Genomic DNA, 11,674 nt, shown 5'->3' on the forward strand with positions numbered 1-11,674 from the left:
GTTGCTCGCTTCGCTTTTGTCACAGCAAAGGTGTTCTAGTCGATTCCAGAAAAAAATTGGCCGGTTGCTCTCTTTGTTTTTGTCACAATTCTGGCAAATGAGTTTGCCCGCCTGCCTGAGCGCTCCCCGTTTGTACATCCAGACGGATGAGATCAAGCTGAAAGACAGAGCGGTTAGTGTTTTGGATGAAGCCCTGGGGCCGGCCACGTCCACCGCCTTCAGCTGCAGACTCAGGCTGCCGAGCAGCAGATCGCTGCCCTGAGGGATTCCCAAAGGGCGGGCCTAAACTACCCTGGAAGTGGGGTCAACGCCGCTACTAGCAATCCTCTTCATTGCGTAAGCCACCTCATCACACACTTGCAGTACGCATGACTTAGTTCGTTGCTGGAGGAAGGTAGCACAAAAACAGTTTTGAACTTTGAACGAGTGCTTGTGTGTGTGTGTTGCGGGGCGTTTTCAGTCTCAGGAGGATCGGGACACGCGACGGTTTCATCTGAAAATCGCTGAGCTCAGCGCAGTCATCAGGAAACTGGAGGATCGAAACGCCCTGCTTTCTGAAGAGCGCAATGAACTGGTAATTTATTGACGGCACGCTTGAAGGTTTGCGCTACGTTTGATGCGCGCCATCCAGCGAGGCACCCATTGCGCTTGCTTATTAGTTGAGCGGCGCGGCGAGTCGGTTGCCTGGTAGATGTCTTTTATTGGGAGCCAAAGCCACGATTCCGTTCAAACCGATGCAAAAGGAATGGATACGTTCTGGCCCGCGTGTTGTGCGTCTTTCACATCCCGCACTTCATGCTTGCAGCTAAAGCGACTGAGAGAAACAGAAAGCCAGTTTCTGCCACTCCTGTACAAAAACAAACGCCTGAGCAGGAAGAATGAAGAACTCTCGCTGGTGCTGTGTCGCCTTGAAAACAAAGTGCGCTTTGTCACCCAGGAGAACGAGGAGATGGCAAGCTTGGTAAGTCGACGCGGACAACGGCGGCGTGCCAACAGAGTCCACTGCATTTGTGTTCCACAGAGAAGGCCTAGTTCGCTCAATGACCTGGACCGCGGTTGCGGCCAGCAGGACGGTGAAATGGAGTTCCTTCAAGTTGTGGAGCAGCGGCACATCATCGACGACTTGTCCAAGGTCTTCAGGCAGGCGACTCGGTGCACGTACGGCAGCGCCGCGCTCGCTCGCTGTCGCCAGGAAACCTTTTCCGTCCAAAGCTTGGCCGGCGGCCGCCATCCAAAAAATTGGCCCCTTAAATTCCGACCTTTCAAGCAGGAGCATTGTGCGCACGCGTTTGAACACGCTTTAGACTTGTTTTGCCGTTTTCAGCAGCTCAAAGCTCCCGTTTTGTCAGCGCCTTTGCCACTCGCTGTGCGCTGAAAACGACGGACTTGCCCGGCTGCTCAGCCCGTCAACCATGAGCCGCGAGCGCGACGTCATTGTCCGTAGGCAGCTAGTGGCAAAATGCACCCTGTTAGAGTTGCGCTCGCTCCAACTTATTTTGCAAGAACCACACGGGAGACAAGTAAGTTCTTTTGGACACCTGCAGGTGGAGAGTCCATCCGTTGTACGAATGAAGTCTGACTCTCGGCTCCTGCACGAGCATTTTAATTAAGAGAAACAGGGTGGGTGTAAGAGTGGATTGAATAGAGGAAGCCCTTGACCTCTAGTCAAAACATAGCAAGGGGTGTTTTACGACTTTGTGTAGGAAGGGATAAGCGATAGGGATAAATAAGGGATAAATAATATTATTTATTACAGGTCGCAGTCAAAGTCAAAGCAACACAATGATACGATAAAGATAATCTGGAAAACCCTGACACACCCTGTAGTTGTCACTTTTGGAAAAGACGAGCGTCCCTCCAATCATCGCCGGTGACGTGTTTTTCAGGCTCTGGAGACAGGAGCTCATGTCAGAAATGTCATTGTGAGTCGCGTTTGTTTCTGCGCCGGAGCCGTTCGTTCCCTTTGCATCCAAAGAATCTCAAAGGCGGATTATTTGTGTCGACAGGAGAGAGATTTGCTGCTACGATACCGACGTCGAGAATCTCTGAGGAGGAACAAAGCGTGAGGTCCTGCAAGGTGAGTCTGTTTGTTTGCGGCTGCTTGGTGTTGCGCAAGATGAAATGGCCTTTTTCTCGCTATCGTTCCTCTCGTCGATTCATCGTGAGGTGTCGCTTCAGTTTGTTCAGAGAGATGTTTGCTTCCGCGCCCGCAGGTCATCGAAACATTTTACGGCTACGACGAAGACGTGTTGGTGGACTCGGACGGATCGTCCTTGTCTTTTCACACCGACAGAACCCCCGACACGGAACCCGAAGAGGTAGCCCGCCATTTCTGCCAGCGTATTGGCACCAAACATTCCTCTTCAGCCTGGAATCGGACTCGTCTTTGCGTCGCGGGTGCTTTGTCGCCGGTCTGACTGATTCTGGTACTAGTGCTGTGTTGCATTGGTGTGTGCATGAAGAGGCGGAGCTTCGCTACCGCCAGCTGACGCAAGAATATCAAGCGCTGCAACGAGCCTACGCTCTGCTAGCCCAGACCAGCGAAAGGGGACTACGACGCCGAGAAGGAGATCAAGGTGGCGCCCCTTCCCGCAACCCCCAGCCGGGTCGCAGCCTCCCCGTTCTCACCCAGCCTCGGGTGTTCTCTGGTCTGAAAGGAGGAGGAGGAGCCTCCCTCCTCCTCCTTTCAGACCAGAGAAAAGCTGATGGTAGAAATGGGTCACTATCAAAGCAGAGTAGCAGATCTGGAGTCAGCGCTGAAGCAACAAGGACAGGTAAGCTCATCAATGAGCACACCTTTTTCTCAGACAAAATAGCTACATTCTTCAGTCACTCATCCGTCTGGCATTACTGGACCAACCCCCCCCCCCCCCGAACGTGGCTGGGAAAATGCGGAGAAAAGCAAATGTCATTTTCCAGTCAACCAAAGAATTTGTGGATGAAAATGACACAACATTCCAAAGCTGTCCACGCGTTTGTCTCTTCTAGAATGTCAAGTGGGTGGAGGAGAAGCAGCTGCTGCGTCAGAGCAATCAGCAGTTGGCCGAAAAGGTGACGGAAAGAAAGGCGCTGGGCGGAGTCGCTTGGCGTCACACCTGTCGGGAAGCCCCGCAGATGAGGTCTGACTGTCTTTTCAGGTCAGGCGGATGGAGGCGGAAGAAGCGCGTCTGAAAGAGCACATCCAGGATATCCGAGACCAAAACGAACTGCTTGAGTTCCGCATCCTGGAGCTGGAGGTGGGAAGACTCGCACAAGCGTGTTGAGGCCAGAGATGTGACGGACGGACGGACGGACGGATGCATGCCTCTGCCTTTCAGGAGAGGGAGTGGCGCTCCCCCGTCTTGAAGTTTCTGCAAGTCCGTTTCCCAGACGGCCTCAGCCCTTTGCAGATCTACTGCGAGGCCGAGGGCGTGAGCGTACGTAAGGCGTCCCTCGCAACCCTAACCTTAACCCGAGGTCCCAGAACACCTTACATTGCTCCTTGCGCCTTTCCCCCGGACATCGTCATCAGTGATCTGATGAAGAAGCTGGACATCCTGGGCTATAACGCCGTAAGTGTATGTCGAACTCCTTATGTTCGCACTCCACGAGACTCGGCGGCTCAAATGTGACTTTTGGAAGGCTTTGCGCTGAAAGAAGCTTGTTGACGCTGTGCCTTTGGGCTCTTGCAGAATCTCACCAACGAGGAGCAGGTGGTCGTGATTCACGCCAGGACCCTTCTCACCCTAGCCGAGAAGGTAACGCGCACGTCCACGCACGCTCTCGCATTCTGCTTATGTGACAGCAGCCTTTCCTCAGTGGTTAGAATACATCAAAGTGACCAAGTCAGCACTTCAACAGAAGATGTTGGACATTGAAAGTGAGAAGGTAGACAGACACGCGACATCAGCCAAGGGGAACTCCGGCAATGTGCCCCAACAATTCTGACCTTGAGCTGTGCTAGGATATGTTCTGCAAGCAGAAGGGCTACCTGGATGAAGAGTTGGACTTCAGGAAGTGTTCCATGGACCAGGCTCATAAGGTAAGCCGCCCTCAAATCTCCCGCCGGACCACTGATGGACGAGGATTGCGGCCCAGAGGATCCTGGAGCTGGAGGCCATGTTGTACGAGGCGCTACCGCAGCGGGACTGCCCCGCCACGGACGGCGAAAAAGCCAGCCACGCTGGCGTGAATGACGTGCTGACGGCGGATCAGAGAGAAGAGCTTAGGAGCGCCGTGGACCAATGGAAGCGAGCCCTGATGTGCGAGTTGAGGGAGCGCGACGCTTGCATCCTCCAAGAGAGAATGGATCTGCTGCACAGCGCGCAACAGGTAAGGGCCCAAAGCCAGCCCGGCACTTACTTGCACGCTTACTGGCTTTTGAATGCCACTTTCCATTTGTCCGTCCTAGAGGAACAAAGAGCTGAAAGAATTCATCAAAGCTCAGAAGAGACAAATCAAACAATTGGAGGAGAAGTTTCTGTTTCTCTTTCTATTCTTCTCCTTGGCCTTCATTCTGTGGCCCCAACACCAGCTGGTGAGTGAGCTCCAGCGGCACCGCACTCGACACCTTCGATACACTGCCAGCCGGTCTCAGACGTTGGCAGACGCTCCGATGCCAACGTATACCCCCCGCCACGGTGACAGAGGCACCGCGTCACACCGGCGCTCATCCAATCAGAAGGCAGGAAAAGCAAATTCACATGCAGGGCACTTTTGAACCAGAAGAGAGCGCCACAAAAAACGGTTGTTGCCCCAAACGCGCACTAAAAAGGGTCAGAATAACAAGAGTCCCACTGGCCAGCCGGGGCCACCCGTCCAGCTGTTTCTTCAGGGGGGAAAAAAATTGGAATCACCGGTGAGTACATTTTGCATTTAGCTCTGCTTTTCTGCTTCTGTCTTCAAGTGTGTGGCATCCTGCGATCAAAGAGTCAGCCAACCCCAAAGCGGTTGACCTCAACGTCCCACCACCATGCCTACCAGAGCAGGTGACGTGATGCTTTGGACATCCTTCCGTCTCAGATGCCCAAAAGTACTCTTTGCCACATCTGCGGCAATACGGTGTCTTTTCAAAGGTGCAAATAAATCCAGCGTGGGCGGAACACGCACGTCTTCGGTTTTTCCCGCTTTGTTTGTGTGACAGCTGTTGTGAAAATTTTATACAAATAAAGTTGTATAGTACAGGTTTGGCCAAGCCGCAACTCCCGAACCGCATGCGGCTCTTTTATGTTCATATCAACATTTGTGTGTGTGTGTGTGTGTGTGTGGGGGGGGGGGGGGGGGTTGTGCGTGTTGGCTTCACTTGAGTTCAATTTGGTATTTTGGTCAAAAGCGCATGTGGTGAAATTCCACAAAGTAGGATGGGCAAACACATTTCTTTAAACTATGAGTGTCAATTGGGCTCTCGAAATGGCAGGGAAAAGATGCACAGCAAAACGAAAATACGTAGATGAACACAGGACGTTTTAATCAGAGTGGGAAAGTTTCTATTTTTTGTTGAACGTGATGGCAAACCATTCTGCCTGATATGTCAGACCTCAGCGCATTTCAAAGATTCAAATCTTCAGCGCCATGCACTTCAGCTCACTCCATGCTAACATTGATCAGGCGTCGAACCCGCATCATCATGCTTAAGAGGTGGCCATGCTAACCAGTGCGCCATTATGTCAACGCATAATAACTAAGTCTACTGGTCAAAACAGCGGTTACTATATGACGTCGCTACGTCGTGGTCACGTGACGCAGACAAGACGTCAATGGACGTGGGCAGAGTTAACTTGTTTAAAAGGGAGTAGGCAGAAGAAATATTTAATTTATTTAAATCTATTTTGAGTGCACACCATTATGCCAATGCATAACAACTGTAAATCTACTAAACAAAACAGCGGTTGCTATATGACATCTGCCACGTCGTGGTCACGTGACATACGTGACGTCGATGGGCGTAACTTTCGCCGGAATTCAAATCCGCGGGGAGAGTTAACTTGTTTAAAAGAGAGTGGGCAGAAGAATTATTTAATTTATTTAAATCTATTTGGTGTGTGCGCCATTATGTCAATGCATAACAACTGTAAGTCTACTAAACAAAACAGCGGTTGCTATTTGACGTCTGCCACGTCGTGGTCACGTGACGCGGACGTGACGTCGACGCCTACTTTACATCCCACCGATCACAGGACTCCTCGGCTGCATAACCGTGCCCCCTTCCCAACCAATCGGATTTGCTATACGCGAAAACGACGCCAATGGAAAGAGCTTCCGCCCAAATTTAAATCCGTGGGCGTGGCTCGCAGCAGGAAGTAGGAAAATGGCGGCGATGTTGACAAAGACACAGCGGATGGTAACATACGACTAACAAGAGAAATATTTTTATTTTCTGCTTGCAACTGGACCGTCCAGAGCGTACACGGTAAGTACAACTCATCGTTTTTAAAAAGAAGTACTTTTGTTGCCCTGAAAAGCGAGTGAGCGTGGCGTTTGTGGGGGACGTCGAATTTCGACGATTCTTTCTGGTCAACGGTTGTAAATGATTGTGTTGATTAAAAAAGAAAACTTGATGTAACTCTACTTTTAACTGCCGTTTCAGATAGATTTGGAATTGCATCACATCCAATTTTGCCTAGAGCGTACACGGTAAGTAACACTCGTTGTGTTTAAGGAGATTTACGTTTGTAATAGCAGAAGTGTAGCCGCGTTGCGTTGTACGTGTGAATGTTGGTCCGGGCGAAATGTTAATGTTTAATTTCATTCCTTTAGGTTCCACGGTGTTTGTTGGCTGCAAGTTTTCCACTGCAAGAAGAGGCTCATATCATTGACCAGGAGCGAGCTACAATGGTGAGTAGCCATAACATTTATGTTAAACACTTCCTATTTCATGTCTAACAGTACTTGATTTAACAAATAACCATAAATAAATACAGTGTGGGCACTGAAGTTAACATATGTGATTATACTGCCTAATCTGTCACCGAGTAGATTGTTGCAAAGTAATATAAGATCCAAAGTTGTAATTCAGAATAGTTTTCAAAAGAAGGCCATTAGAATTATATACAAGTCTGATTACCCTGAACAAGCTATTAATTAAATCACAAATTCTTCAATTCAAAGATTTGGTAGATTATCAGACAAATAATGTCTAACAGTAATTGATTTAACACATCACGATAAGTAGATTGAGTGTGGGCACTCTCAAGTTAACATATGTGATTATACTGCCCAATCTGTTACAGAGTATGTTGTTGCCAAGTAATGTAGAATAGATCCAAAGTAGTAATCCAGAATAGTTTTGAAGAGGCCATTAGAATGATAAACAAATCTGATTACCTTGAACATAATAACAAGCTAAGTGTTTAATATGTCCTATGAAGTCAAAATTGGGCACCATCATGTGGTGAAATTTGGAATTGCATCACATCCAATTTTGCCTGGGAACAAACAGATTACATAAATCTTAGTTTTGAATAAGCCACTCCTTCTCAAACAAGTAAACTCTGCCCATTTTGCGCAGTAGATGTTCTGTTAATATCTAGTATTTATACAAAGTCATAATTTAAATTGCTTTCAACCTTCATTCATCGGTTCAACCAACATTACTCGCTCTTATTACCAACTTGTATTGATTTAACTAAGCGTTTAATACTTCCTATCAGGTCTCAAATCGAGATTTGGCAAAATACAATTTCAGCAAATCCAATTTTGCCAGGGAACAAAAATAGATTAAATAAACTAAATAAGTCCTCTTCCCATTAAATAAATCAGAAAAGTCTGTCTTGTAACCAGTCCTCTTCAAACAAGTAAAGTCTGCCCATTTTGTGCCGTAGATTTTGTGTCTATGCCTAGTATTTAAACAAAATCATAATTTAAACGACTTCTTTCCTTCATTCACTTTGGAAATTTGGAATTGCAGCAAATCGAATTTTGGCAGGGAACAAAAATAGATCAATTAAACTAAATAAGTCTTCTTCCCATTAAATAAATTAAAAAAGTCTGTCTTGTAACCAGTCCTTTTCAAACAAGTAAAGTCTGCCCATTTTGTGCCGTCGATTTTGTGTTAATGCCTAGTATTTATACAAAATCATAATTTAAAGGACTTCATTCCTTCATTCACTTTGGAAATTTGGAATTGCAGCACATCAAATTTTGCCTGGGAAGAAAAGTAGATTAAATAAATTTAATAAGTCTTACTACTTCCCATTAAATAAATTAAATACGTCTTACTTGTTCCCACTCCTTTTCAAAACAGTAGTTTAAAACGAGGGCCCTTCACTCAATCTTTAACCTCAACCCCGCACGTTGTGTTGTATCTGTGAATGTTGGTTGTGGCCAAATGATAGTTTTCTTTCATTCGTTTAGGTTCCAAGAAAACTTGATGTAACTCTACTTTTAACTGCCGTTTCAGATAAGCGGGTATTACGTCGCAGTCAAATGCCGCGGATATGACGTAATTGCCCGAACCTCCGCCAAAATTCAAATCTGTTGGCGCGATGGCCGTGAGCCACTGAGCAGCGACGATTATCAACAGAAATATCTTTATTTTCTGCTTGCAACTGGACCGTCTAGAGCGTACACGGTAAGTAACACTCATTGTGTTTAAGGAGATTTACGTTTGTAATAGCAGAAGTGTAGCCGCGTTGCGTTGTACGTGTGAAAATTGGTCGAGGCGAAATGTTAATGTTTAATTTCATTCCTTTAGGTTCCACGGTGTTTGTTGGCTGCAAGTTTTCCACTGCAAGAAGAGGCTCGTATCATTGACCAGGAGCGAGCTACAATGGTGAGTAGCCATAACATTTATGTTAAACACTTCCTATTTCATGTCTAACAGTACTTGATTTAACAAATAACCATAAATAAATACAGTGTGGGCACTGAAGTTAACATATGTGATTATACTGCCTAATCTGTCACGGAGTAGATTGTTGCAAAGTAATATAAGATCCAAAGTTGTAATTCAGAATAGTTTTCAAAAGAAGGCCATTAGAATTATATACAAGTCTGATTACCCTGAACAAGCTATTAATTAAATCACAAATTCTTCAATTCAAAGATTTGGTAGATTATCAGACAAATAATGTCTAACAGTAATTGATTTAACACATCACGATAAGTAGATTGAGTGTGGGCACTCTCAAGTTAACATATGTGATTATACTGCCTAATCTGTTACAGAGTATGTTGTTGCCAAGTAATGTAGAATAGATCCAAAGTAGTAATCCAGAATAGTTTTGAAGAGGCCATTAGAATGATAAACAAATCTGATTACCTTGAACATAATAACAAGCTAAGTGTTTAATATGTCCTATGAAGTCAAAATTGGGCACCATCATGTGGTGAAATTTGGAATTGCATCACATCCAATTTTGCCTGGGAACAAACAGATTACATAAATCTTAGTTTTGAATAAGCCACTCCTTCTCAAACAAGTAAACTCTGCCCATTTTGCGCAGTAGATGTTCTGTTAATATCTAGTATTTATACAAAGTCATAATTTAAATTGCTTTCAACCTTCATTCATCGGTTCAACCAACATTACTCGCTCTTATTACCAACTTGTATTGATTTAACTAAGCGTTTAATACTTCCTATCAGGTCTCAAATCGAGATTTGGCAAAATACAATTTCAGCAAATCCAATTTTGCCAGGGAACAAAAATAGATTAAATAAACTAAATAAGTCCTCTTCCCATTAAATAAATCAGAAAAGTCTGTCTTGTAACCAGTCCTCTTCAAACAAGTAAAGTCTGCCCATTTTGTGCCGTAGATTTTGTGTCTATGCCTAGTATTTAAACAAAATCATAATTTAAACGACTTCTTTCCTTCATTCACTTTGGAAATTTGGAATTGCAGCAAATCGAATTTTGGCAGGGAACAAAAATAGATCAATTAAACTAAATAAGTCTTCTTCCCATTAAATAAATTAAAAAAGTCTGTCTTGTAACCAGTCCTTTTCAAACAAGTAAAGTCTGCCCATTTTGTGCCGTCGATTTTGTGTTAATGCCTAGTATTTATACAAAATCATAATTTAAAGGACTTCATTCCTTCATTCACTTTGGAAATTTGGAATTGCAGCACATCAAATTTTGCCTGGGAAGAAAAGTAGATTAAATAAATTTAATAAGTCTTACTACTTCCCATTAAATAAATTAAATACGTCTTACTTGTTCCCACTCCTTTTCAAAACAGTAGTTTAAAACGAGGGCCCTTCACTCAATCTTTAACCCCAACCCCGCACGTTGTGTTGTATCTGTGAATGTTGGTTGTGGCCAAATGATAGTTTTCTTTCATTCGTTTAGGTTCCAAGAAAACTTGATGTAACTCTACTTTTAACTGCCGTTTCAGATAAGCGGGTATTACGTCGCAGTCATGTGCCGTGGATATGACGTAATTGCCCGAACCTCCGCCAAAATTCAAATCTGTTGGCGCGATGGCCGTGAGCCACTGAGCAGCGACGATTATCAACAGAAATATCTTTATTTTCTGCTTGCAACTGGACCGTCTAGAGCGTACACGGTAAGTAACACTCATTGTGTTTAAGGAGATTTACGTTTGTAATAGCAGAAGTGTAGCCGCGTTGCGTTGTACGTGTGAAAATTGGTCGAGGCGAAATGTTAATGTTTAATTTCATTCCTTTAGGTTCCACGGTGTTTGTTGGCTGCAAGTTTTCCACTGCAAGAAGAGGCTCGTATCATTGACCAGGAGCGAGCTACAATGGTGAGTAGCCATAACATTTATGTTAAACACTTCCTATTTCATGTCTAACAGTACTTGATTTAACAAATAACCATAAATAAATACAGTGTGGGCACTGAAGTTAACATATGTGATTATACTGCCTAATCTGTCACGGAGTAGATTGTTGCAAAGTAATATAAGATCCAAAGTTGTAATTCAGAATAGTTTTCAAAAGAAGGCCATTAGAATTATATACAAGTCTGATTACCCTTAACATAACAACAAGCTATTAATTAAATCACAAATTCTTCAATTCAAAGATTTGGTAGATTATCAGACAAATAATGTCTAACAGTAATTGATTTAAAACATCACGATAAGTAGATTGAGTGTGGGCACTCTCAAGTTAACAGATATGATTATACTGCCTAATCTGTTACAGAGTATGTTGTTGCCAAGTAATGTAGAATAGATCCAAAGTAGTAATCCAGAATAGTTTTGAAGAGGCCATTAGAATAATAAACAAATCTGATTACCTTGAACATAATAACAAGCTAAGTGTTTAATATGTCCTATGAAGTCAAAATTGGGCACCATCATGTGGTGAAATTTTTTGGAATTGCATCACATCCAATTTTGCCTGGGAACAAACAGATTAAATAAATCTTAGTTTTGAATAAGCCACTCCTTCTCAAACAAGTAAACTCTGCCCATTTCGCGCAGTAGATGTTCTGTTAATATCTAGTATTTATACAAAGTCATAATTTAAATTGCTTTCAACCTTCATTCATCGGTTCAACCAACATTACTCGCTCTTATTACCAACTTGTATTGATTTAACTAAGCGTTTAATACTTCCTATCAGGTCTCAAGGCAAGATTTGGCAAAATACAATTTCAGCAAATCCAATTTTGCCAGGGAACAAAAATAGATTAAATAAACTAAATAAGTCTTCTTCCCATTAAATAAATCAGAAAAGTCTGTCTTGTAACCAGTCCTCTTCAAACAAGTAAAGTCTGCCCATTTTG

The 11,674-nt window shown here is 44.2% G+C and overlaps 1 protein-coding gene across 1 annotated transcript; it reads left to right on the plus strand.

Annotated features, from left to right (window-relative positions):
- The first annotated feature begins 3,012 nt into the window (after positions 1 to 3,012).
- Positions 3,013 to 3,857, plus strand: LOC148390197 (janus kinase and microtubule-interacting protein 3-like). The gene is made up of 3 exons (XM_088389614.1): positions 3,013 to 3,236; positions 3,318 to 3,551; positions 3,672 to 3,857. Exons 1-3 carry the CDS (start codon positions 3,147 to 3,149, stop codon positions 3,855 to 3,857), a joined length of 510 nt encoding a protein of 169 aa, XP_088245740.1. The 5' UTR covers positions 3,013 to 3,146.
- Positions 3,858 to 11,674: the final 7,817 nt, after the last annotated feature.

Source organism: Syngnathus floridae, chromosome 11 (genome assembly GCF_059516105.1).
Source record: "Syngnathus floridae isolate MCC-2025c chromosome 11, RoL_Sflo_1.0, whole genome shotgun sequence".
In the NCBI taxonomy this organism is placed as follows: domain Eukaryota; kingdom Metazoa; phylum Chordata; class Actinopteri; order Syngnathiformes; family Syngnathidae; genus Syngnathus; species Syngnathus floridae.